This window comes from Stegastes partitus, unplaced genomic scaffold (genome assembly GCF_000690725.1).
Source record: "Stegastes partitus isolate 25-593 unplaced genomic scaffold, Stegastes_partitus-1.0.2 Scaffold1246, whole genome shotgun sequence".
Lineage (NCBI taxonomy): Eukaryota > Metazoa > Chordata > Actinopteri > Pomacentridae > Stegastes > Stegastes partitus.
The window spans coordinates 4,499-31,784 of record NW_007578977.1 but is presented as its reverse complement, the minus strand read 5'-3'; the positions used below and the strand labels follow the sequence as shown (position 1 = coordinate 31,784).

General features: G+C 41.8%; 1 protein-coding gene across 2 annotated transcripts in view; it reads left to right on the top strand.

Annotated features, from left to right (window-relative positions):
- Positions 1-26,959, top strand: part of mgat5 (alpha-1,6-mannosylglycoprotein 6-beta-N-acetylglucosaminyltransferase) — a 92,011-nt gene extending 65,052 nt beyond the window's left edge. For both annotated transcript variants that reach the window (XM_008297769.1, XM_008297768.1), the window contains exons 12-17: positions 12,381-12,530; positions 20,069-20,215; positions 20,325-20,441; positions 22,397-22,471; positions 22,623-22,780; positions 23,102-26,959. In XM_008297769.1, the coding sequence (XP_008295991.1) occupies positions 12,381-12,530; positions 20,069-20,215; positions 20,325-20,441; positions 22,397-22,471; positions 22,623-22,780; positions 23,102-23,300 (846 nt within the window). In that variant the 3' untranslated portion in view covers positions 23,301-26,959. The remainder of the gene's footprint in view (positions 1-12,380; positions 12,531-20,068; positions 20,216-20,324; positions 20,442-22,396; positions 22,472-22,622; positions 22,781-23,101) is intronic.
- The last annotated feature ends 327 nt before the right edge of the window (positions 26,960-27,286 follow it).

The following is a 27,286-nucleotide window of genomic DNA, read 5'->3' as shown; positions in this document are numbered from 1 at the left end:
GTGATAGTTATGCTAACAAGTGAGAAACACTTTTTGAAAGACTGGTAATATAAAAATAAAAAATTGTTCAGGTCTTCCTAACATTCATTCATTCAAGCTACTTATACGGTTTGACTTTCAGAGCCACATCATAAGACTCTAAATCCCAAAGTGTTGTAGCTTGATAATCCAGAGGTAGCTGGTGTGCTGCTGTGGTTTAGGGCTTCTATTACTGAGTCAGAGCACTCACAGTAGTCTGCCATTCAGTGTAGCTTCAAAAAGGGCAGACGGGGGGAGCCCATCAGCTCACAGCAAGGGGCATTAGCTGCTAATCAGACTCCCGAGCGTGTTCATTACCTCCTGCTTTTAATTAAAGGGCCATTTTGGGGCTGACTGATAACGAGCTGACTGGCTTTCTCCGTTTCCCTCCCCTGTCCGTTTGAATTGCACAGTTCTTCGAACTCTTTCTCTGCAGATGAGAGGTTTCATCTCAAAATGATATATTTAAATTATAAAGTGGGACCTACTGTAAAAACTTACATAAGGATTTCTTGCCTGAACATAAAATCCACAATGGAAATGTATTCAAGTTATGAAATAAATTATCCAAGGACGGATTAAATATCTTTTCAGCCTCCAACCTTACATCCTTATCACGTTCATTCAGGGATGAGTTCATTTCCAATTTCTTTAGACGTTATAAGTTGATGCAAGCATCAAACAAGATGCTAAACCTGATTGTGAAATTAATGATCACTTATTAATAAAGTCAAATAAACTGGAATAAGGGACAATTAGTCTTCATGAATCTAACGTTTCAAAGGAAATGGTTACTAATCTGCTTCCATTTTCACATCCCCTTTAAACATTTCCTCAGAAACGGCCAGAAAGTGTTCGGCTTCGTATACAGCCTCTTTATTCATAAAATTAGAAATTAATTTCACTTGATTTACCAGCAGCATAAAGCATTTTTGCATATTAAACAGATAAGTCGTATCATGTGCATTCGCTACAGAAGAAGAAGAATAAGGAAACATCATCAGCATTGAAACTGGAAATGTGTGCACCAGCCAGCAGTGTTACAGGCTTGTTCTGTAACTGAAAACTATGTCCTGCCAGTGCTTTTTTTTTTTTTTTTTCAAGGGGTTAATGTGGGTGAGTCAGGTAATAGACTCAAAATACAGCCCATTGAAAGGCCCACTCTCTGCCTGATCAGTATGCAAAGGTGCACCGCTCTCATTCATCCTACAGGTGTATGAAGTGAACCGGCGTGTGTAGCAGACTGAGTAATCACCCAGACACACACACTCCTATTCACACACATTTGTCAGGTTTTCATTTCTTGTTTTTATCAACACCAGTGCAGCTGCATGTCAAAAGAGAAATGAGTTTGCTTCTGATGAACGTCCGATGCTTTTGTCAGGCGCATGAGTTTCTCGTTACCTAATTTCCTTTGGCAGTGACAAAATTTGGCAAAGTTGTTCTTGTCTTTCGTATGAAGTTTTCGGGGCTTTTAGACATGAAAGTGTTGTAGATTATCAGAGTGGTGTTTGTTTGAGTTTGGTATGGCAATGGACTAAACTTCAAACCTCTTAGAATCAGGACCAGGACTCCAAGAACAGAGCAGACGTGAATGTGGTCCATGTGGCTGGTAGTCATTAGATTTCCTAATCTGCAAAATAAAAGGCAGCAAAGTGTTTTTTTCTTTTCTTTTGCTTGTTTTTACATGGCAAGCCACATTAAAAAACACCCAATTCCCATCACAGAATGCAGAATTGGAGCTATTTTCACATATATTTGTACATTAGATGGATGGAACCTTGAGTGCATGCATGTGTGCGTATCTGCCATATTGGAACGTGCAAGCAGGAATCTGGAGGCAGCACTGGACAAACGTGGCCTTTTTCAAACCCTGTAGAGATTTAATGAGCCTCCAACAAACTAAAGAGAAATATCAAACATGCTGGGATGTTACAGAGGGGGTGTTCCAAAAAAAAACGCTTTTTAGAACCTTCTCAGGAGAGGACATGTGGCCAGAGTCTGATGCTCATTTGGACATTAGTGTCAGAAGTGCTTGCCTGTATCATGAAATATTAATGCCTGATAAGGTCCGTCTGGCTCAAATGTTGCAATTATAAATTACTGCAAGCTATTTAAGAGTGTGCAGACTTTGAGTGCTTCAGAGCACCAGATTTCTGAGGTAAAAAGCCGAAATGGTTATTAAAAATATTGAAAAATGTAGCTTTAGTCAGACATACACCCCAAGTTAGTGGGTTTTTTTGTAATGCAGATGTCATACATTAGTTGTAATTTTTAGCCAAAAATTGCACACAGGATTCAGTGCTGTGTTGTCTACGCTATGGGCAGTAACAAACCTCTGGTTATCACTTGTAGCATATTCATTTCTTGTCAAATGAATCCATGTTTCATTTTGCCGCGGAAGACAACGAAGCGGCGGGTCGCTGGTCTGACCTGAAGGAGGAACGCGGCTGCGTGCGGAACAGCCGGAGACATCCCGGGGATTAAAGAAACCAGGACGTCGAGTAATTATTTTGCTGTTGAACAGGCGCTGTTGATGGTGAGACCTGAAATAAAATGGCCAGACCACCTCTGAGAGAGCCGTTTCCATGGCAACCCAGTTGGCGGAGTAGAAATGCAGAGCGAGGCAGCTGAGAGTGACTGGCTGTCTTTTCGCTCCCGTTATCTTTTTTTTTTTCCGTGCACACTATACAGTACAAACACACTGGTGTGTAAGTGTGTGCAGCACAGCAATACCAGTTCACCACAGGGTCGACCATTAAAGATATGATGAATGCTTGATAACAGGAATCTTGGTATTAATAAAAATGATATATATAAAAGTAGAGAAGAGAAACTTTTATATCATGTCAGAGGTGGATGATTCTTCTCTAACCTGTCTGTCTTTATCGACATCTCCTTCTGGCGTTTCATGAGACAGATGGGGAACATGGAGAAAGGTGAGAATGAGTGGGATGTCCAGAGAGGGAGAGCTGCCGGCCCTTGGCAGCAGATCAGAGGACACAGCGAAGAAAGACGAATTACACCGAGCTGACATGGACACACACACACACGGAGCTGGCATATGCAGCGCAATAAGGGCTCAAAAAACATTGTGCTTCACCCCCCTTTTATGATGGATAGCCGAGTTGAGATGAACATTAAACCTTCACGTGTTCGTCTGATGTGATGAAGCAATTCATCGTGCTGTTAAAACTGGCCCGAGTGCCACGATAGAAAGCCGAATACGACGTTTGAAGAAAGAGCTGGATTAGAGCAGGAAATGTTATTGCGTTTATTAAATCTACTCCTTCTGTCACAGATGTTTTATTGAATTAGACTCGAGACATTTCCAGAAGGTGCTGATTGTTATTCCTTTTCTTTGTAGCACTGATCTGTAATGTGGAATTTTCTGTTTTCTATTGGTTTACAACTAGAAAAGCTACATTTTCTTTAAAAAATAAAAAAGAATATTTGAATTTTGCAACAGAACTGTAGCAAAAGTAATCTAAAAAAAGTTCAAGTTGAAACTGAGTCCATGATAGGAGCTAAATGTCAGTTGCGTGCGAGTCAAAGTGAATAATTCAGCTGACCGGAGCGTTTGTCCGTTTATTGAGCAAAACAAGGAAACGAGCATTGAATACCAGCACTGTTTGCTTCTGTAATCATTCACAGAAGCAGTAATTGATTTACCCAGATTTATGAGCGGAAGACAAGATGCAAACACAAACAAGGAAGAAATAACCCACAGTAAGTAGTCAAATATTCTAATGGCTACAGTAGGATTAGGGGTCGATGATTTCCTCTCCTGATGTTGCCATAATTAGGGCTGAAATAGTATGGACTCCTCACAGTGGCACCTGTTTCCTTCACTGTACGCGCCACTGAGCAATAGTTTAAATGTATGGAAATGGTGCTAAGATGCCCCTCAGTGCCATTAGCTTCTGTGTACAAGCTTTTAATTGCACCCAGTGAAGTATGTGATGGATACAGGTGCTTTCATCACCGCAGGACAGGCAGGGATATTGTAGCTGCGCCGTGTGTGTGTGTGTTTTTTTTTTAATGTGCAACTCACATGTGCGCTCAGCCTGTTACACTTGGATGATTAATGCTGCCGACGTATAGACAGCGGACTTGTCAGCAGTCATGTCGCACCTCCTCTACTGTCTCACAATCAAAAACATGCTCTGGCCGGCCACCAAACTCTAATAGATTATGGACTATTCTGTCTAATGGGGCATGGCAGGGCACCGAAGTGTAATAGCATTTCCTGACTCCACTCCAAGCACCTCTAGGTACTATTTTACCACCCATGATTTTGTGGGGGTTTGTTAAGTATCTGTCAGAGCGTCCGTAGAGTTTTACAGCGCATCCATTAAGCTATTTATTTACCGTTTATTTATGTGCATCTGCTGCGTATACATCTGCTAGTCCAGGTGTCTTTTTATCTGTAGCAGTGTGCGACATTTTATGCCAACCAAATGTAAATGACTTTAAAAATCATATGTATTACCTGAAAAAAAAAGCATAATTGCTGTGAGCAGTTATGCTAATCAGGGCTTAAGTTTTTTGTTTACTTGCGCTGGCGTATAATTTATACACATCAAGATTTTTTTTAGTGTATATAATGCAATTTAAATGTTGTGATTGGGATTTTTTTTTACATAAAAAATTGATATAAACAGGTGCAAATACATGTTTTGTACATTTAACTTGTTTATTTATTTATTTTTTTATTATTTTTTTATGAGCAGCTATAAATTTCTGAATTCTCATTGCTTCTGTTTGCTGCTGGCTTATGCTGAAATGTTGTGTTCCTCCAACACTTTGCATCAGTCTATCCAACTACTTATCAGTGTTCCCTAAACGCTTCAGATGCATCAGTAGACTACTATTTACCAACATTCCTTAAATGTCTAAGATACTTTGGTTGGCGTCACAAATAACTGAGGTTCCCTAAATGCCTCACATGCGTCTGTAGGTACTGCAATATACTCATGTCCCCTAAACGCCTCACATGCAATGGTAGGCTGTGCAATTTACTGATGTTTCGTAAACATCTCACTAGGCGGCTGTGCACAGAGAAGCTTCTAGTCCTCATTGGCTGCAGCTCACAGAGCTTGAGACCAAAAATACCTTTAAAATGTTAAAAATGGGACATAAATGCAGTGATTTTGTCTATATGGGGGGACCACTCAGAGATACTTTCGGGCTAATCTTCTAAGTATCTGATGTAGTAGTGCGTCAAACTAAAATGCTGAGTCGCTCTTTACTGATTTTCGATTACACATTGGTGCCCTTCTGATCAAACACATTGAAGATTTTAAAACCTTTTAACTGACTTAATTCAGATATGAGTTGGGTGACTGTGTTAGAGTGGGTTGTCCACTAATCACAAGGTTCGATACCTGGTCCGTGTGCCGCAAGATGTGTCCTTGGGCAAGATCCTTGTGAGCTCCTTGCGTGGCAGCTCTGTCGCTCTTTCTGTGTGAATGGAAACCATTGTAAAGCACTTTGAGAACCACTACGGTAGTAAAGTGCTTTCAAAGCGCAAACCATTTACGGTTTCAGTTTCCTAAGCTGTTCTGATATAAATTATGACCATTACTTTATCAAAATGGAAAACCTTCAGTCTTCTTGTATAAATTTGTTCTGATGACGACGCCCGCTACGTTTGAAGACGTCCTCACTTTCAAAGAGGGTGTTGAGCCACACAGAGACAGCGGTGAAGCAGGAGGGCTTAGTAGCTGCTACTTTCGCTAAAGTGCACTTGTGCAAGTCACCACACATTAAACCAACCACTACGGTTATCTCTGACTGACTCAACATCATGACATCACTGCAGAAATGTGTTTCTAATGAGCTCTGCATGCGAGAGTGAGTGTGTGTTAAATGGGAAAATTATTTTTTCCTCCTTCTCTGAAGAATGGCTGAAGTGAATTTTTTGTTCAGGCTTCCACTTTTGGGGCCTCGGCGTCTGTCAGTTAGAAATTATTTCAGATGGGTGGATGATCTGAGGTGCGTTTGATGTTCCAAGTTGAAGGCAGTTTGAGGGTCGTGTAAGTCGAGCCAAGTGCACCTGTCTGCATCCTGATGAGGCTCCTCTGCTCTTCCGCTGGAGTAGGTTGAGAAACTTCAGAATGTTTGTTATTCAAAACCTGGGAACAAGATGAGGCGAAGGAATGACAGTATGTAGTGATGTACATGTTCAAAACACAATATAGTTCATGTTACAGAAAGAAAATAAGTAACTAACCCAGGAAGGATAGATTTTTTTTTACAAATGCCGTGTCTCATGGAGGTACAAGTCGATAGTTTCAGTTGAAATGTGCTGTAAAGCGAGAATAATCTGCTCCTTCCCCAGTGTCTCGACACCACTACCTGTCAAGATTACGCGCTGAAATATCAAAATCTGCTTTCAGCGCTGGAGCTCTGCCCCTGCACAGATAGATAGGGAGGAGAAATTTAATAATAAATGTCTTGCATGCTTTCGAGCTTGTTGATTCATATTTAAACCGCAGATAAGGATACTGATATTGGCCCTAGCAGCTCAACAAGTCGTGAATGTACCTTGCAGCCAGTAAAATGTGTGTGTTACTCAACACATTAGCAGGAAATAGCGACTTGATTGCAGGATATGTGTCATTTAGCAAAAAGCGTTTTTCCCGCTACATTTGGTTCAAAAGTAACATTTAGTAGTTCTTCGCCTGTGATTTTATTTGTATTGCTTTTTTGTAGAAAACACCCAGTCTTGGCTTGTCTAGTGTGCTCGCTGTTCCGACACCAACTGTGCTCATGTTGACACAGTGGAGAAGGAGAACATTTGAAAAACTGAAACTGTAGTTGAAGCTTCTGAGACAGAAGTTGAACAGAAATTGTTCGTCTGTGTATCTTTTTTTGCCTTTACTGCCTTGCCGTGAGCCTCAGAGGCCGTGTCTCCCGGCTAGTAAGATTTTCTTCCCTGGACACTCATCCCTCAACCCTCCCCTCTGCCGGCAGAAAGCAGCCGCCGCCTCTCCTGTTTCCTCTTCGCGCCAGGGTTTACAAATTCCCTCTGATTTACAAGGTCATAAAACTCATCGCCTCCTCCTCCTTCTCTCCTGCTACAATCAACCTCGCCAGCTAAAGCAGTTATTTTATAACTCCCCAAGCATGTGCTCCCGTACAAGGCTGCCGCAATCGATCTGCTCCCTGGTTTCACGCTGCATATTGCATGTGCTCTGAGACGTACGCATCCACATACAGTACAGATGGACGCGCCACTCGCTGAAATCCACACGGGCTCTCTGAGGACATTAGAGGGTAGAACTGCCTCGTCACGTTATCAGTTCGTCTTCTTGCCTGTTAGGGTTACAAAGTCGTAATTTCTACTTCGCAGTGTGCTGACAGCAGAAACAGGATTATGAATGGGAGCTGACATGCCATTACAAGAAAGCGAAACAGAGGAAATCCACAATAGATCTAAAACCGGCTATGCACTTCTTTGCAACCATGTCGCCCCACTTGTGTGTTCTTGTTTTGCTTTTACCAGGGACGTGATTTTTTTATGCCCTTCAACCTTTTTCGAGGATTTTTTTTTTAGTTCTTTCTCAGCATATTCCCTTGTATTTCATCTAAAGTGTGTGTGAAAGAATCCAGCCACGCTCCAGAAAGCATCTGGCAAGTGACCGTAAAGTGTTGTGTGGCGACTGCCCTGCAGGGTCATGGCAATCCACTGTATGGTCCTCTCTGCACACAGTCACTGGAGCGCTTACAATCAAAAACACATCACACACACACTCACACACACACACATCCTGCTGCCTTTCGAGGCTTTATGATGTCTTCCTTTCGTTTTTTTTCTCTTTTCCTTCCTGTGCAGACAGTCACAGCCACACCGTTTCTTTTACTAGTTTGCAACAAGGCCTATGTAATTATCAGGTCTGATATTTGGCAATTTCCAGATTATTGTTGTTTTTTACTAACTGTTTCCAGATAAAACAAATAAAATGACGCAGCTAGCTTTCTCTATTTGTAATCACTGTGTCTCTAGTAATGTCCCACCCACAGCACAGGATGTGTTAGATGTTTCGAGCATTAGTCAATCATGAAAGCTGCTGTGGTACAGACAGCGCGGCAGTCAGTTTGCTGTGTTTCCAAGGTAAAGTTGAAGCTGCTGATGTTGTAATAAACACTACAATCTTACTCAAGCAAGCCTAGTTTCCCCTGTTACACATAGAACCTCGCAATAACTCACTTATTAGTGTCGTAGCAGCTTCTTACTTTATTGATGGTGCTCGGCCACCACTAAGAGGTTTGCTGTGGCTCTTAGCATGTGGCTAATGCTAATTATACCTGGAGAACCTGTAGCATCTTTGTAAAGGAAGATTCATTTTAGCAATCTGCTCTAACTGATTGACACTAGGGATCGAGCAATCATCGGCTTGGCTGCTTACTGGGGGCCATATGAGGCGTTTTTCCAGAATATCAGTTACTTTTATTAACTGATTACCAATAAATGAAATGTGTTATTCTGTGATGCAGCTGGATCTCTGTTCTAAGCAATGTCCCGCCCACACCACTGTCTGACTTTTTTTACATGTCACGAGTAGCCAGTCAACACTGGAAGCTACAGTTTACAGACAGTAACAGATGGACGCTTTTACAGACTGAATCAGCTGTTGTGAAGCAGGGGAGCTCAAGGTGAGGTAGTGGACACTGCTGAAGTTGTAACAAACGCCACAGTCTTCCACGTGCATGCCCAGTCTTCCCGCTGCACTGAAAATGTCAGAATAATTCCCTTATTGGTGTCAGTACAAGTGCAGCTTTTTTTTTTTTTTTGCTGATGGTGCAAGGCTATCGCTGGGACACTTGCTGCCAGGCCTGTGGCTAATGCTATCTGGAATATCTGTGACAACATTCTAAAGTAAGATTCATTTTAGCAATCTGCCCCGACAGAAAAAAACAAACCTGCATAAACTGCACAAGAAGCACAGCTATCACCACGAATCAGGGAACTGACTGCCGTCATAGTGGCCAAGGCTAACGGCTAGCAGCTAAGCCAGGAGGCAGCCACAGATTACCTAGGGCTGGAAAACAATAGCAATTAATGCTTTAAGATATAAGTGAAAGATTAGGATGAACAGCAGATTGAACTCCAGCAGAAGAGGAGACAAACTTATTGATCTTCCAGTAAACAGAGGCGAGTGTTTCGGCATCACATGAAGCTTTCATACCATCACTGCACATAGTCCTAGTTAATAATGAAGCCTAGTTGTGATTGACAGGATCCCTGCTTAGTTTAAAAATACTGGTCTCTTTGATTACTATTAATTTGAGGTTGAACAACAACATACATCTGTAGTTTAAGTCTGTTCCTACTTGCAGTTCCGGCTAAGGCACCAAAAGTTGATTTAAAAGTGAGAGAAATGTCCTAAATTATTCAAAATACTGATATGAATCGCCAGACTGCATTGGAATAATTGGGCTTTCTAGCCTCGCTGTTCGAGGTAAACGTCAGAAATATCAGATTTAATAGCGATTTCTTCACTCACGTGTGTCAGCTTGTCTTTTTTTTTTTCATCCGCTTCTGATTTCTCGCATAGAAATTTTGGAAGTTCCTCTTCAGATACCTGCCTTCATTTCTATATCCCCCCCCTCTCAAACATACACACAAATCCTAGCTCAGCTCTCCTGAGTGAAAAGATTACAGGATAGTGATTTCACCTTCTAATTAGAGCTTCGTCTCTCTCTTGCTCACACACACACACACACACACACCAAGCTGCTTTAGTTACAGTAGGCTGGCTGGAGGCATCTGATAGCCAGGCCTCCAGGGAGCTTGACGAGCGGCTACCTGAAATTTAAGCCCCAAAAGGAAGCACTGAGGTAGACACACACACACACACACTTCCACAGAGAAGAGAAATGTCCTGGAGGCAGAACAGTTTCAAAGGCAGGCTCGTGTGCAGAAGATGTGTGTGAATTTGAAACAGGTAGCTTTTAGCAATTATGAGTCCTTGCTGCCCCGTGAGCGTTGAAACTGTTGTAATCAATAACATCCCAGTGTGTGTGTGTGTTGGGGTGCGTCTTTGAGGCTTTCTGTCATTACAGAGAAAATGGCTTTCATCCATACTGCCTCCCTGAAGGGTTCAGCCTTAAGAGCGCTCGCTGTACGTTGCTATTGCCTGGCTCGACGTTTAGAAGGCGAAGGACAAAGTGAAAAAGTATTTCGCACTTCAGTTCGGCTGGAGACACAGGGGAATATTTTCTTGTACAAATGAGGCCGGATGATACAACAGTTATGTCCTTGTTTTTGAAAATCAAACACCTGCTGTGACAATCTCAGCGCTGCGACTATCAAAGGCCTTTTTATTATGAAAGTTGTGTTTCTATCCAAACTGATTAACGTGACTTATTTTTTTAGTCTTATGAGGCTCCTGTGAGCAATTTGACAATGATTGCCAAGAAACTAAAAAATAATGTGAGCACATCACCGACAAGTCCAGGATGCTGTTGACCTCTTTTTAATTGAGAACTCTTCTAAGAGGCTATAATATGGCATCGCATCTTGCCACATCTTCCTTTTACCACCAACTCACACCCTTGAGTTGCTTTTTTTTTGGTACTTTACAGCATCTTTTGTGTCATTTTCAATCCTGCTGGAGTACACTTTGCACTTGTTCGCACTTACTTCCTGAATGCCAAGCATGTGAAAGAATGCGGAGACAGAGTGCAATAACTAAACATAAAAGGTGCCCTTGAAGATGAAACACACTCTTAGGCGATGAATAAGTGATATTAACGACAATTTATTTCCTCTGGCATGTAAATGCTTTAAACACTGACCAGTTTTGAACTCACAGGTTCTTAATCAAGGTGGATGTGGGTGAAACTGTTTGATCAGATCTTTTACTTTGTAGGCAACACGCTTGAAATAAATATTCTCATCATGATATAACTTTAAAGTGAAGCTGAATTAACTCAACTTAAAAACAAATTCTCGTGTAAAGAGGCTCTTATTTAGTATTGACAAATTCAAACATTAAAAAAATTTTCAAAGCAGCAGGAGCTGAGAGACTTTTAATGCCTAGTTTTTCTATCAAGCTCCAAACATGCTGGATCCTACATTTCCCATAAAACAAATTGACAGCGTTATTTATTAGACCCTCGCTGCCTGGATAAAGCCGATGACTGTGAAGCTCCCGATTGTAACTTAATTGATCGCTTCAAGTCAAAATAACCCTCTATCTGCCACACAGGGGTTTTTTAACCAACAGAGAACTGGTTTAGTCCTTGTCCATGCACCAGTTCTGCTTAGAGCACTAATGCAAACCAACACATTTGAGCTGCAGCATCCGTTCAAATCCGGTGTCAGTTTTCACAAGATCACATGGTAACTTATGCTCAATGTATTTGGCTGTTACAAACATCCCCCCCATCACCGATTTGTTTCCTGGCAACAACACACATTCTCAGCTGAGGGATTATGTTATATCTGCAAACCTGTTGAGCCACTATGTCAGACTGGCTCTGTGATCCACCCTGTTTTATTTTTTACCACACATGGCAGCAACGTCATCATGATTTTTGCTTTGATCTGTCTGACGATGACCAGTATTTTAGGCTCTGAAGCAACCTGATTTTTGTTACAATACACAGAAATGTGTTCACAAAAGAGAATTGATCTGTCTAAAACCCCTAACTATGTATGAAATGATTAGGGGTCATTTTTCCATTCTGATGCTCATCCATGGCCATAAAATACATTATACAGCTGAGGAGCGCTCCGGTATCAGTGAAGTCCCCCTTTAAATATGTAATTTAATGCTCCTTCTTTTCTTTTTCCGCCTCTGACCTCAAAATCAGCTTGACAGCATTCCTGTGTGATTAAAAAAATAGGCCGGACAAGGCTTTTGGTATAAAGGTAACACGGTTTTTGGCACATTTTTAGTGCTTTAATGTGTTTTTGATCAAGGACATCACAGATCAGGTGAACTTTAACAACAATAGCTATTGTGTGCATGGACGCTCCTCATACGGAGCTATTTTTAGCGCCGCCTGCCTTTGTGACCAGATGGTCAGTCAGGTAGCTCGAACAGAAGTTCACCAGGCCACATTACAAAGTAATGATGATCCGCTCTCGGAGAAAATGTAATTCAAAAGCTTGCAGTCTAGGATGGTTTCGGTGGATTATACCAGTTTAGCCTAAATAACCTGAATGATTTTTTTACTGAATTAATATCAATTTGTGCCTGCATTTTGCAAGAGTAGGTGGTAATTTTATAATGGAAAGACATATTCAAAGTCACACAAAAAGACTGAGGGGGGTTCTGTTGTTTTGGACATCGCTTCACTTAAAAAAACAGTTTCTTATATTTTTTTTCTCTCTGTGTTTATTCCAGGACAAGAAGAAATACCTCGACATCATCCACAGCTACATGGAGGTTCACGGCACCGTGCACGGCACCAGCACCGTGCACCTCCCCAGCTACGTCAAGAACCACGGCATTCTGAGTGGTCGAGACCTGCAGTTCCTTCTCCGAGAAACTAAGGTGAGGCTGCAAATTGACTTGCGTGGAAAAATTAGCCTTTAGGGAAATAAACTGGTGAAGGTGTGGTTTTTATTACCCATGCCCATGAAAGCTGCAAACGAACTCCCACGCTTTTCCCAAAATTGTAGCCCAGTTAACCTGCGAAATACTAGGGACCCACTGTATTTCTTTTTTTTTTTTTTTTACAAACCTTGGCCTTTTTTATGTGCTGAGGCTTTGAAATCTCCTGTGAACATCTAACAATATTAGCTAGTGGGAGGCACATGCTTTGAATTTGAATGATTTCTCAAAAGACTTTTTTTTTTTTTTTAAATTAGCTAATCTTGATTTTTTCAAATCCACTTCAGTGCTACAAATGTAAGACAAAAAAGAGTAAAGAAAGAGAGTAAAATTCTTAAAAGAGATGTTTGGCTGAAACATAGAGTCTTGTGAACAGAGGCCCTCTTCTGAAAGAGCACTGAGCCGAGTGGCTGTACTTTCTCTGAGTCCAGCCGTTCACAGAAGCACTTCTCCATTCACGTCATGACTTGTCCCTTCCTCTCACTACTCAAACCGCTCTCATTCACAAAGACAAGGACACAGCCACAGAGGCTGCAGCCAGAACGAATTGTGCTGCGTGGAGCAAGCTCTTCAGAGGCGGTGACGTATGACCACGTGTCATCACCTAAACACACACTTTACAGTATGTGCTCTTGAATGCATGGTAAATACAACAGCTTTGTTTTATGGCTGGAGAGCACAGTGATACAGCAAGCTGTGCTTACACAGAGGTACACGATGTTAGACTGAAAACAAAACAAGATAGGCTGATTTAGTTTTGAAAATAACGTGTTTTATCACTGTACAGATCCATCTTGGGACACATGTTTGATAGCTCAAACCTGGTGACGCATGAGGAAGACAAAACATCAGGTTGACAGAAAAATAAAACAAAATAATTTGAATGGAAAACTTTCAAACGATTACTCTTAGCAGTTATGTGATGTCTAATTCATACTTTTCCACATGACTAATGCCATACAATAGGTATGTGTTGGTCTGCTGCAGATGGTGGCGTTGCTCCCCGTCGAACACAGAAAACACACAAGGCTGCTGTGGATGTTTCTGAGAGCTATGATTTTGCACTTTTTACAGGATACAACAGCTGGTTGCAGTTGATGATTATTCCTGCTAGAGTGGGTGGGCATGGCACGGGATTTCTGGAGAATTTCGAGCTGTGTTTAGGGCCTGTTGATGGAAAACATGTAGCTACAAATGCATCATATACATTTAACACCGTCTGTTTTTCTGGCACATGCTTACAGCGGGGTCAGTCTGCATTGTCAAATATGGGGCTTTGTGGCCAGAAAATATACGTCACGTGTACCCTTGCAGATCGTTGTGGACATAGACTCAGTCATGAATACTGAATATTCAAAACAAACAAAATACATGTGCGTCTGTCAATATTTACAATCTACTATCCAGTCAAGTTTGAGAACCACCAACTCTTGTTACATACAAGATTTGTTTTTGAGGTGACTTCCACAAGGGACTCCAACTCTGAAATGTTTTTTTTTTATGATATGGGGTGAAGTGCTATTCTGCCTGTAGCCACTGCTTTTGGAATTGTAGGTTAACTAAAGAAAGCAAAGTTTATTGTTTCTGTACCAGTTACATTTTTAAAATAGTGGATTTTTTTTTTTTTTTCAGACAAAAGTAATAAACGGAACGTTTCTCATGTCTAGCTGCAGAACTTCAGCTTTTCTGGTGAAACTCTGCTGCTGCTGCTGCTGCTGCTGCTGGCAGACTTTGTCAGCTGTAGTCTGATTAAGCAAACATTAGCTCTATAAGTTGGCTGACTTTTTAATGTTTCCAGCTGACTGGTTTAAAAAGGACAACCCCATAAAAGCGTCTCACAGGTGCATTTTATGGGGACGTACGGCTACTGTTCCCAGGCAGAAAGTCAGGCTAGCTCATAATCTGTGTAGAAAACAAAGCAGAAATGCTTGTTTTTCAAGTGTAAAGTCAGTTACTTCTAGTGTTATAAGGGAAAATTTAAGATCAGACTGTTTTCAAACAATGTGCTTAACCGCTTTAACCGTGGAAGGCTTTTGCCTGAGGTGTTAGCTGGGGTTCTTCTAATAAACATCAGCCGAAGTTCTGACAGCGTCCAGAGCTTCAGAGAAGGAGAGATCCAGTGCTTGTCAGGCCGTGACCAGTCGTGGTTGCTGTGATTGGACAGTCATATTCAGGGGAAGACTTTAGAACAGTCAGAGGACCTGCTTCTTATTCATTCCTTTTCACAACAAAAAACTGAATTTTCACCCGTTCTTACGAAGCCGCTCATTGCCATAGCAGATCGGAATTAAAAAGACATAGTCCTCAAACATCTGACACCAATGTCGGCTGAAGGTGAAAACATTCATTTATTCTGGCATTGAAAGCAGCAGTCTGTCTTTAGTCTTCATCCTTTTCTGGAAAATAAGTTGGAGGAAAGCTTCGATTTCCTTTGCCTCTGAAACCAGATACTTTCCTGTCAGGCGACGGAGGGAAGAGCAGCAGCCGGAGAGAGGAGAGAGACATCAGACGAGCCGGGGCAGGGAAAGAAAGTGTATGAGAGCCATAGATCACGATTCAGACAGTTATAGAAAAGAAAAAGATGGATTGAGATTTAAACCCCTTTTGTACTGAAGACGATTTCGAGCATTGCTTTAGCCATAAAACTCTGTACCGAGCAGCTGAAACCAAGGATGTTGGAGCCACTGAGAGAGAGAGAAGCGTTCTGCAGTGGAGCAGATCATTAAAGACTAAAGACAAACAACATGGAAATTGGTGCCAGACAGTGCTGTACAAACAAGGGGGTGAATTTTGATTTGTTGGATTTGGTGCTTTATTAGCATAGTCTGGTAGGTTAACACCAACCAGGATTGGGATATAGTCTAAACCTCCATATCTTCTCGTTACATGCGCTTCAGTGGGGAAACCCATGGGGGAATGGCCAATTAAATCCCACAAAACCCCAACACTTTTTGCTGCGTTGTTGTTTAAGAGTTTACAAGGAAAACAAGATGTGTTGTAGGCACTCGTCCTGCTTAAGCAACACATTTACAGTTACCTGCGAGCAGACTGCCTGAGCTAATTGGCCTCGTGGGGCTTAACTATCGACAGAGTGCACTTTAAAAATACTCCTGCGTGGAGGCGCTTCTGTGAAGATGAGTATGTTGCCGGTGACGCCTGACATTTGATTTTTCTCGCAAAACCAAAATTTCCTGAAATAAACTCTGACGTTCTGTGCTGCATCGGGGGAATAGTGTCAGCGATCAAACCACCGGCGTATCACAAAGCTTTACCGCGTCATGTTACAGCCTGACAGAGTCAAAGGTTTGGGATTTTTCTGACTTTGTGCCTCGTATCCATCTCATACGCCTCCCTAACTCTACCTGTTTAATTACCTCCTGCTGTCTCCTTCCGTCTTCTTCTTGCTTGTGTTTTTTTGCTTCTTTTCTCTCCCTTCTCCTTCACACACCAACCACATTAACAATAAATTGATATGCAAGACAAGCAAGGAATTATGTTTTAAAGTTATAATACCAATTTTCTCTGTTTGTTTTATTTTGTCGTCGTAATCATCACAGAGGCAAACACACACGTCCCACTGCAGGTGCTGGAATTAGAAATACCCCGAACAAACAGCCTAATTAACTCACTGGGTCATTAAACTCAGCAGCCGCCATGTTTTAGGTGATGACAGGGGCTCGTGCAGAGCTATGAAAACACCTTGTGCTGGAAGACACAAGGGAGTGAACAAGTTTTTTTTTGTTTTTACATCATCATTTGTATAGCAACTGTCATTCTTGTCACCTCATAAACCTACATTTACATGTGAGTCAAAGGTAAATATAGCGTGCTCACTTACTTGCATGTAATCTTCCTCTAGCTGTGTGCCGTAAGTCAGCTGACACTGAATCCTAAATGCAAACACATGAGCGTCTGCTGCATGTGAGCGCTGAAACACTATCGTTGGAGATAACAGGAAAATAAACGAGTATACAATATGAAAACAGTGTGATCTTTTCATAGAAGTAATCGTTTTCAAGATACTCGCTTTCTAGACAACCTGAACAAACAGAAAGAATTTAGATAACACAATGCAAGCACAGGTCATATAATCAGCTTTTAAAACGGTGACCATTGAAGGTCCCCTTATTACCAGGTTGAAGTAGTTGTCACACGTCCCCAGAATGTGTGTTTTCAGCTCAAAATACTACACAGATCGATAAATCTTACATGCCTATGATAGGTGTTAAAGGTTTTATACCAGAAAGAAAAATGAACAATGGATGGTTTTTCCTCTTGTTTTGTTTGTCTGTAGACACAATGTGGACATGTAATTATGTTCAAAACCAATGAAGACTGGATTTTGCATGATATGGCCCCTTTAAGGATTTTAGACAAAGTGAATGAATAAATACGTGATTGAGTCTAGATATAATGAAGGCATAAATTAACTTTAGACTGCAGGCAAAAGTGGCTCAAATCAGATTTTTTGGCTCCAATCTGATTTGTAATTACTGTTTGAAAAGCACAAATTAATCAGATTATGATTGAGGCCACTTCTATATGTGGTCCTGTATCATATTGAGTGATTTTTTTAAAATGTATTTTGCTGTGAGAGTCTTGTGGAAAGGTGTTGTAGTTAAAAGTAGGTCTTTATGTCTTATAATATTGGATAAAGTCTGTTTCAGTGAAGCCATTTCATCATGATTTCACCTTTGCCAGTTTCCATCTACACATCCACACACATGCAAATGTAGCAGCCAGTGCTCTGCCAGAAAGCCATAAATAATTTGGCAGTGTGGTTATTATCTGCTTATGATTTCTCTGGCTTTTACTGAACCTATAAATAAAACCATAAACGCTAACGTCACTGGCTTCTATGTTCTATAAATTAGTGACGACTCAGTTAGTCGATGGCCAGAAAGTTAAATAGCAACTATTTGATTATCGTGCCAGAAATCTTTTAAGCGAAAATGCCAAACATTTACCAAACAAAGAAGTAGACTCTTCAGACTTACAGCATGTTTTGTTCAGGTTAGTGCAGTTGAACGTGCTTTACAGGTGACTGTTTAAATAGCAGTGAAACAATTTGAGAGTAAACCACACAAGAAATAAATGTAGTGGAAAAGAAAATGTCGAAAAGGCTTATCGAACAACAATAACTTAAAAATAAAACTAGATAAAATGGATCAACCAATGAAAAGCCAAATAATTAGCTGTATTAACTATTGGCTACAAGATATTCCAATTAAACGTCACGACAGACTGCAAAGGGAGATATAAGGTTTGCATTCAGAGGTATAAAGATTCTCAGCTGTGTTTGAGTCCTCAGGTAGACAGTTCCAACACTGGGAGCACTAAAACTAAAAGGTGCTTCAGTAAAAGTGTTTGTGCTGCACTTTTGAAACAGCTAAAAGACCTGAGAGACCGTCCTGGTTCAGACGAGCCGCCCGGTGCAAGTGGTGCTTTAAAGACTCATTGTGAAGACAGAGATTTTCTTTAATAGGTGTCTTTCTGCTCCTGGTCTGCACACGGGCAGCAGAGTTTGGAATTAATATGTTATTGCTTTTTTTTTTGTTAGCAAGCAAACTAGAGACATTATAGTGTCCTTTAAGAAATTCTTAATGCCATTTTTAACCATTTTACACATTAAACCTGCAGGTTTTGTTAATGTCAACAATAATTAGTTGCAGCCCTCCACTGAAAAAGTACAGAGGAATTATATATCACCTTTTGTCCAGCGTTACTGCACTTGCCTGTGTTTGAATCAGGATATGGATTTACAGTAATGTGTGACATTTCTTCAGAAGTTCAAATCAATAGAAGCTTTGATATGAAGCATTGCACGAATGTACCGATATACAAAACAGGTTGAACGTAAACTAATAAGGAGATTCTTATTGATCTCTGCGGAGATGCATTAATCATCTATTAACTGCTGCCTTTGAGTCCTTCAGTCTGTATGGATTTACTTCTATTTCTCTCATATATAGCTGCTCTTTCTCTCCATCCCCTCCCCTTCTCGCTCCCTATAAATAGTGGTCGACTGTTTCTCAGCTGTGAGGAGCCTTTGCATGCAGACGTTCATTCAGCGTGTGCAGAAGAATGCTCTGCTGCCACCTGCTGGCAGGAGTCTGTAGGTTGGAGACGCAGGAACATAGAGCATAATTCACAACATCGGTCTGATTATTCGTGTGCGTGCAGACATACTTTATGGTACAGTGCCGCATTGTATGTCTCTGTGTGTCGGGCAGATATACACAGTGGCCAGTACAGACACACACAGACTGGCCATTGTAGCCGGCCGACTCTGGCTTTCAGCTAAATGAGCCGCTCGCCCGGATCGCTCCCGTCACCCCCTCCTCCACCTCCACCCTTCCCCTCTCGGCTTCTCGATAACAGGCCCATGTGGACAAGCTGCTTCTGGTTACGGCATGCTGCAAGTGCCTCGCAAATATTTGCTCTTCCCATCGGGAGGAGAGAAGTTGTTATTAGAGTTGCTCTCCACCTACCCCACCTCAGTTCTCAGCATGTATAGTATTTACTTAAATATACGTGTGGTTACGCAGTACATGCAGTATCCTAAAACAAACTTCCCCAAGAATTTCGTTCTGTCTTCAAAATAGTAAAAATGTGTTCATGTTTTATGCCGTTTTTTTCTTTTTAATATGTGCACTACAAAAACACTCAGAAGGCCTTCCAGAACCAGCATTAATAACTTACACTCTTGCCGACATGCCATCTGCAAAATATCTAAGGTACTCCCGCTTTGCCAAACTTCTGCCGGCCCGTGGGAGGAATAAACACAAGAGCGACGTCTTCATATTGTTCCGCTTGTTTATCCTCCCCTGTTTCATGGAGAAAATGTGCTGCCTCGACCGTATTTTGTGCTGATAACACGGGAGATCTGTTTCAACAAGGGCTAACTGCTGCTATCAGCAAACAGAGATTCTTCAGCACAGCCAGTGAACTTTTCTGCCCTTCTGTGCCCACTGGCGTCTTTGTTATTCTGTTATTTCAGTAGCTGCAGACTCTCGCGCGCCACCTCCTTCCTGCTTTCACTGATGAACACGTGCTCGCAGTTTGAAAAGTGTGAACACAGACCAAGCCGGCGTTGAGTTCTTCCGGTTGTCGGCACGAGTCTGCACGAGTCGCGGTTGTTGTTTGTGTCACCGACAGTTAAAGCTGTATCTTATCTTGATTTAGAACAGACACATTTAACTGGTGATGTGTTTGTTTTTGGCTTCTGGCCTTTATTTTAAATCCCTCGAACAAAGACGTTGCAGCAGCCAACAGTAAGGAAGTCATGTCTGGAGTCAAAGCACACTTGACATTTTTCCTCTTGAACCTACAAATCATGTGGAGGAAAACGCTTTGAAAAGCAGTAACAGGAATAAGAGCTTAGGAGGGCAGTAGGTGAAGGATTCAGGATCTGACATGTAGTAATTCTCAACCGCTTTAAACCAATTCATTCTTTATTTTTTTCCTCTCCATTGCAGCTGTTTGTGGGTCTGTCCTTCCCCTACGAGGGCCCTGCCCCCCTGGAGGCCATCGCCAACGGCTGTGCCTTCCTCAACCCCAAATTCAACCCTCCAAAGAGCAGCAAGAACACCGACTTCTTCAAGGGCAAACCCACTCTGAGAGAGGTAAGAGGAGGTTTTCACTCTGCAGGCCGTCTGGCTCACGACATGACTTTTAAAATGTGTTTTGTTTTCCTCACCTCTACTCTCCCGTTGCTTGTTTTCCTGTCTGCAGCTGACCTCTCAACATCCGTACGCCGAGGTGTACATAGGTCAGCCCCACGTGTGGACGGTGGATATTGACAACTCTGCCGAGGTGGAGAAGGCCATCCGCTCCATCCTCAGCCAGAAGGTAAACACTGGACCGAATCTTTACGAATAAGAGATGAAGATTTTGTAATGAAATGTGTCGATGTATTAATAATACAATATGAAGACGTGGAAACGGAATATCTTATAATAATTAAACAGCTCCTTTTTCTGAAGTTCAGTCAGTTAAGAAGAGGGTTGAAAACTGTATCAGAAGCTGAAACTTGTGTTCTAATTGCAAACTAACTATGTTGTGTTTTATAGGATCGCTGCACAATAATTATGAAATGTCTGACTCTATGTGATGATTTTTTTCATTATTAATTAATGTGCTAAATATATTTTTGAGCCAGCATTTGGCCTATAAAATATTATAATTTCAAAAGCGCATAATCAGAAGCCTCGTTTGGCCTGACAGACCGTCCAAAATCTCAGAGACGTTCTGGAAAAATATGGTTCGTATTGTACAAAACAACTTATCTTCACATTTAAGAAGCTAGTATGTGTGAATTTTTTCTAATTTTTGCCTCACAAATGTTTAAAGAGCCTATAGTACTTACATTTCCAGGTTAATAATTTTCTTTTTATGATATACAAGGATATATTTACAGCAGGATTGTGAAGCCGCCGCTTGTTCTTTGTTCAAATTAGTGCCTAACTAGCCACTAGACAGCCGTTACGCAAATGTGTCACATGATGACATAGATAAGTAACGCAAGAAAAGCCTGGACTTTAAACAAGGCAAGTCAGGAACAGTGTTTTCTGTGTGAGAGAATGACTCATTTTAATGACTTTTAAGTTGGAAGATCTTCAACATGCACAAAAAATCCCAAAACATAACACACTAAAGGAGAACCCAAAAAAGCCTAGTATGGGCTCTTTAAATGTTTTAGCTTTAATGTAACATTACAGAACTCTGATACACGGTGTAGGAGAGGAAGAATAAAAACTGAATGTGTTTAAAAGTTTAAATAAATAAATAAATAAATGAAGAGTGTGTCATATAAAGGTTGTGTAAATGAATGAATAAAAACTAGTCATTCACATGAATAATTAATGTTGTAGTTGTATGAAATCATTGTGAACAGTTACATACTGTGTCTGTTTACTTATATAGTTATATAGGAGGAGTCCTGCACTGATTTATGATCCATCTGGGTTAATCAATGACTCACTCGATAAAATTAAAAAGAGAACAATGAAAAATGCCTTTCACCATTGCCTCAAACTGAACGATATTTCACGCGGTGTTAAAAAAGCAGCAAATCCTCACAACTGAGAGGATGGGACCAAGAGCTGCTAAAAATAAACGGCATTCATGAATAAGAGATCATCAAAACTGGATCCTAATTGGCAAAAACTGCTTAGAAAAAAAACTTGGCCAGAGACGGAGGATGATTGAAAGCACGGGGGACAGAAACAGAGATCCTATTCCGTCTTCTTGTCCAGGCCCATGCATATTTAAAGCTGGGCCCAGGACCTCGTGTATTGTTGTGCTCCGCCGAGCGGGTCGGAACAATGGCTTTGTTCACTGGACAAGCCGGCGGAGCCTCATATGCTTTGTGATCCATGGCGAGCTGCAGCCTACCAGGCTCCGGCTTGGCTCGCGCTCACTCCCTCTCCTCTTCCTCGTCTTCCACCCCACGCACAAAGACTGTGAGAAAGCAGCAAGTGACTTAGTGCAACAACAAAGGCTGCAGTTGTTGGTCCTCCCTGTTTGAAGCTTTCTTCTGCAAATCAGAGTCCGCCGAGGCCGACGGGACTCCAAAGACAGCAGTGCAAAGAGCAGACAGCGGGCTAATGTTTCACCAGGATGACTTCTCTGTGTGCCTTCATGTGGAGACACACAGAGAAACAAGCTGTTGTTAGCTCTGTTCACAAACACACTCCCTGGCTTTGTAGCTGGACTGTAAAGTGTGCGACTTCTCATGCTTCAGTAGCCACAGTAATCCTCTCCTGACACTGTTTGACCAGTCTACATCTTGTGTTTGTGATCAGATTGAGCCCTACCTGCCCTACGAATTCACCTGTGAGGGGATGCTGCAGAGGGTCAACGCCTTCATTGAGAACCAGGTACTGCCTGTAGATAGACTTCATCATCTTACTTCTTCTGAGATTTGATTGAACAGAAACAGCTGAACAACATAATAATTGGCTCCATTTTCTGAGGTGCAGCGTCTGTTTTAGTGTATATCTGTTCCATGACATCATGCTGTGTCGGCAGGACTTCTGTCACGGTCAGGTCATGTGGCCTCCTCTCAGCGCCCTGCAGGTGAAAATGGCCGAACCCGGACGCACCTGCAAGCAGGTGTGTCAGGAGGAGCAGCTCATCTGTGAGCCCTCTTTCTTCCAGCACCTCAACAAGGACAAGGACCTGGCCAGGTGGGATGCACACATGTACACATCCAGCAGGACACACAGGTGCACACTTTGTCCCAGTTGTAGTTGCTACGTTTAAGGTGGCAGCAGAACACAGGATTAAAATAAATGAATGGTTATAAACTGCAGTATCCAGTTATCACCACTGGGGGGCCCTGAGTGCCGACTGCAGTAAATGGGTCAAGGCCCGTCATGACTGATGCTCAGGAACATTACTACAGCAGTTCTCCTCCACATTCATGGACCAAACAAAAACAAAATAAGTTGTCTTGTAGCTTAAGACCACTAATAAGTAATCTGTGTGTGTGTCTGTGTGTGTGTTAGGTTCGGTGTGGACTGTCAGACGGTGGAGTCGAGCGCCGACACGGTGGTCCCAGCCTACAGCGAGACCCGCCACCACTGCATCTTCCAGTCCGACCTGCTGCTGTTCAGCTGCGCCGGCGCCCACCAGTCGCTGCGACGCATCTGCCCCTGCCGCGACTACATGAAGGGCCAGGTGGCGCTGTGCAAAGACTGCCTATAGCACCGACACACGGGCTGACGGAGGGTGGTGCCGGTGGGGAGGGTTTGGGGGGGGGGTTCAAGATGTGGCCGGAGCAGCTTGAGTGAGTGTGTTTGAGAGACACACACTCCAGGGTGTCGCAGCCACGCAGCTGTCAATCAAACACAACGGACTCCTTTTGGGGGAAAAAAAGAAAAAGAAAAAAAATCACGAGACTGCGTTTGTTCTTCATATTTATTGTTTTCCTCCAGCTGCGGGAGGAAAAACACTCCTGAGCAGATTCAGCAGCGGTGGCGCCGACGCGGTGTGAAATTACTTGAATCAACAAAAGGGAGTCGAATTTGAAATCCCAGCAGATGAGCTCTGTGCTCCCGCCTGGCTGGACTGCACATATCAGTGACTGCCTGCCTGTTTTGTCAGCAGCCAGGGACCAAGGAGACTCTCACCCCCCCTCCCCCATCACAGCCACCCTCACTCCTCCATCCATCTCCCCCCTGCTCTAATCTGAAACTGTTATTCTTTAGGTAGGTTTGCACTGGACTGGCACGCCTCAAGGCCCACCACACAAACACAAAAGCATATAAATATATATACAGAAGAACCACACACATGGAGGTGGCTAAAGAAGAACCCAGTTTTACACTGTAACCAACTCTCTTCTGGATAAAAGAGGCGAGATGTAACGTCGATGTCTAGATTTTTATTCTGGGAGTTTTAACATTTCCCCCAGACTTCCGACGAGTCTTCATTCCTCCCTTGGATCAGAGTTTCACACGTTTAAGTTGCACACTTGTTTTCGAATGAGACTTTTTACTTAAAGGACTGCGTCAAAAGGCCAGTAGAGAATCATGAGAGATGTCTCAGTCCGACTGTTTTCAGCTCACCATGCGGTACTACCGAGAGGACGAGGATCGGGATCAGGGAGTGGGGGGGTGAGGGTCGTTCTCTGTGGCTAAGTGTCGTTAGGATGTTGTGACGTTGTAGATGATAAACTCGTCGTGGGTAGCAGCGGTAACACCTAGACCAGGCTAGGAAGCCTCGTAAGACTCCACAGCCTGCAGAGAAACACCTTCCCCAGATGTTCGTCCTTGTCTTTACAGATTTAAAGAAAAAAAAAAGAACCAACACTCGTCTCCCGTCTGCCACACAGCAGCTGTAAATCCTGTCCAGCAAACTGTACGCAAACATGCCAACGAAGCGCTCCGAAAGTGGCGCAAAAAAAAAAAAAACCTTGCATCACCGCGTTTTTTCTTTGGATAATCGTTAGGATCTTAATTTGCCTGGAGATTTGCAAAAAAAAAAAAAAAGAAAAAAAAAGAAAATTTGTAGTTCTTGTGGTGAATGAAAAAAAATGCACTAAGTTAATCTATTTGGAGGTTTAACAGGATATTAGTAACACTGTATATTGTCCATAAGGGTTTTTCTTTTGTATTTATTTTGTATACAGATCTTTATCGCTGTGTTTTGCTGGAAATCTTTGTTTTTTTATTTATAGGAGGGGGGTGTCTTCTTTTGTTTTTTTTTTCGTTCTTTTTATAGAGTTTTATTTATGGAAGGTAATTTAAGAAAATAAAATATCTTCAAGTGTATGACGGAGACCAGGAGGTTTAGTCTGCGGCTGTCCGGCTTTCAGCAGTGATGTGATGCTAAAAACAGACTCATTCATGGTCGTTAATATATTTGTGTATTAAGTTTGTCATTTGAACATTTTGGGCACAAAAAAAATTTTTTTTTCCCACAAATATGTAGTTTTTAGGCACAAATTGTGTTTTTATTAATCTCCCGTCACTGTTTCTCTAAGACGAACACTCGCAGATAAACGTGAAAGGAGCCTCATACACTTTAATGTGCTTTGATTTCCAATCTCAGTTTTTCTGTTTGCACACGTTCAGCCTGAACGGCAGCGTTCAGTTCCACCGCCTCCACTTCCTCACTGTCCGCTCAGACTGTTTTTATGTCCTTGTTTCTTCTTTTTTTTTAAAACAGGTCAGTGATCTGCTGCCAAGTTAGCGTTTCAAAGAACATGATGTGCCTTTTTCGTGGTTTTAAGTTCGCTTCTGTTTGACCGTCGGCAACTTGTCTGTGAGCTGCGGTCCGTCAGAGGATTCATGTCGGGGTCACTTTCGCCTGTTTAACCTGAAGTGTTGAAGCAGCCTTCAGGCCCAGATTGAAGTTTTTTGAGTTCTTACAGGATCCTTTTCACTTTTGCTGCTCATCTGAATTAAGATTATTTATTGTTTTTAATTTAAATCCACGATTTAATCTGGAGATTTGTTCAATTTAGCTCCTCGTGTTTGGAAAATGACACTGATTGGGTCTTTATCAGACAGTTCAGTTTGCCATACATTTATATGAACACCAGAAGCCTAGCTAGGGATGTTTTAACCGTACTTAGATCACCCAAATGAGTAAATTATCACAGCACATGTAGAATAAGGAGTTTTATGATTTTTGTTGCCTTAAACTAATTACCCACAACAATCTGCTCTCGCTTTTTGACCTCCTGCGGCTGTGACGTACACACGAGTGGGTTCAGATTCTAAAACAACAGCAGCGTTCCTCTTTCGCATTAAGCTGGTGGTGCTTCACGACGAATCCCATGAGAAGGGAGTGTGTCTGTTGGAACATATTTTAGTCTCGTTTAAAGGTTCTTGGGTACACTTGAGTATGTCGAGGTAGAGTTTGTCGACAAACATGTGCACAGCGAATGTTTAGCAAGTAGCCGCTTTTGTTTCTAAAACCTAATGAATAATTGTGATGGATAGGCTAATGTTGATCTCAGCTGATTATTATTATGATTGTGCACTTCCTGTCACTTGTATTGAAATATTTCATCTCCAGAAAGGATGATGTTCTTTCTGTGAGTGTTCCACTGTATGGTAAAGGTTCCAAATGGTGAAAAAATAGTCTGCACAGTAACTTTTATTTTGTATGTTCTATGCACTCTCCTTCAAAATCACCCCAATCGTTCTAAGATGTTTAATACTTTGCAGTCATCCTGTGTTTTTTTTTCAAAATAAATCACAGAAAAGCTGAACAGCAGAATGCAGCCCTCCATATTTACTGATGATATTAATCTTTGAAAGCAGCAGACTGAGAGGGCGGAACTGAGTCCAAATAAGCTGCTCGCACACAATAGGTGCTTCAAAATTTGGTGGTTTTGGTCTTTTTATGGGATTTATTCAAATAAAAATCTGGAGCATCACCAGCATTATCCTTCCATACCATGGAAGCTGAACCCACGCTGATGTTTCCAGCTGTAGTATGAAGAAGCATTTTGAAGCCTTCACAGTCGGCCCGGACCTTGTTTCGTTAAAAGCCTTATTTAATTTCTGTTAGCAGCAAAGCTTGTACAGAACAAATCACCATATCTTGTCTTTGTTGACCTCAGCATTGAATGTCTACATTGTAAAAAAAAAAAAGAAGAAGAAAAACAGTCACAAACATGTATTGTGTATTTGTTTGTCCAACTGTTTGAAGCTCTCTTGGCATCGAGTGTGTGAAGCAGCAGCAGAGCGGCGACGGCTGTGCTCCGAGCAGCGACAGGTGAACAGTGACTACTTTTGGTTTTGTTCTTCTTTGTTTTTTTTTTTCTTTCTTTCTTTCTTTTGGTTCCACAGTCCTTGATGAGTAAGAGGGATACAACTTTATTTTTAAATAAATCTTTTTTCTGTGACAAACGGCTCAAACTCTCGTTCTGTTTTACACCAAAAACACAGTTTGTATGAAGTCATGCGCGGCTGAGCTGATGTGGAGATCAAAGTGTGTCTCTGTGTGTTCAGCTTAAAACATAGAAGGATGGTTTATCACAAGCAGGTATAAGAATCGTTGTCAGTCAGAAAAACACAATTTATATGCTTCTAAACAGTTTTTTTTCTGTAAGGGTTAAAATAAATACATAAAATCCAGCGTGCTTACAGTTCCCAACAAATATAATGAAGCTGCTCTTTGGTAGGAAACACAGAAGTTCCAAAAACACCACGGCACTTTATTCAGATGAGTATTTC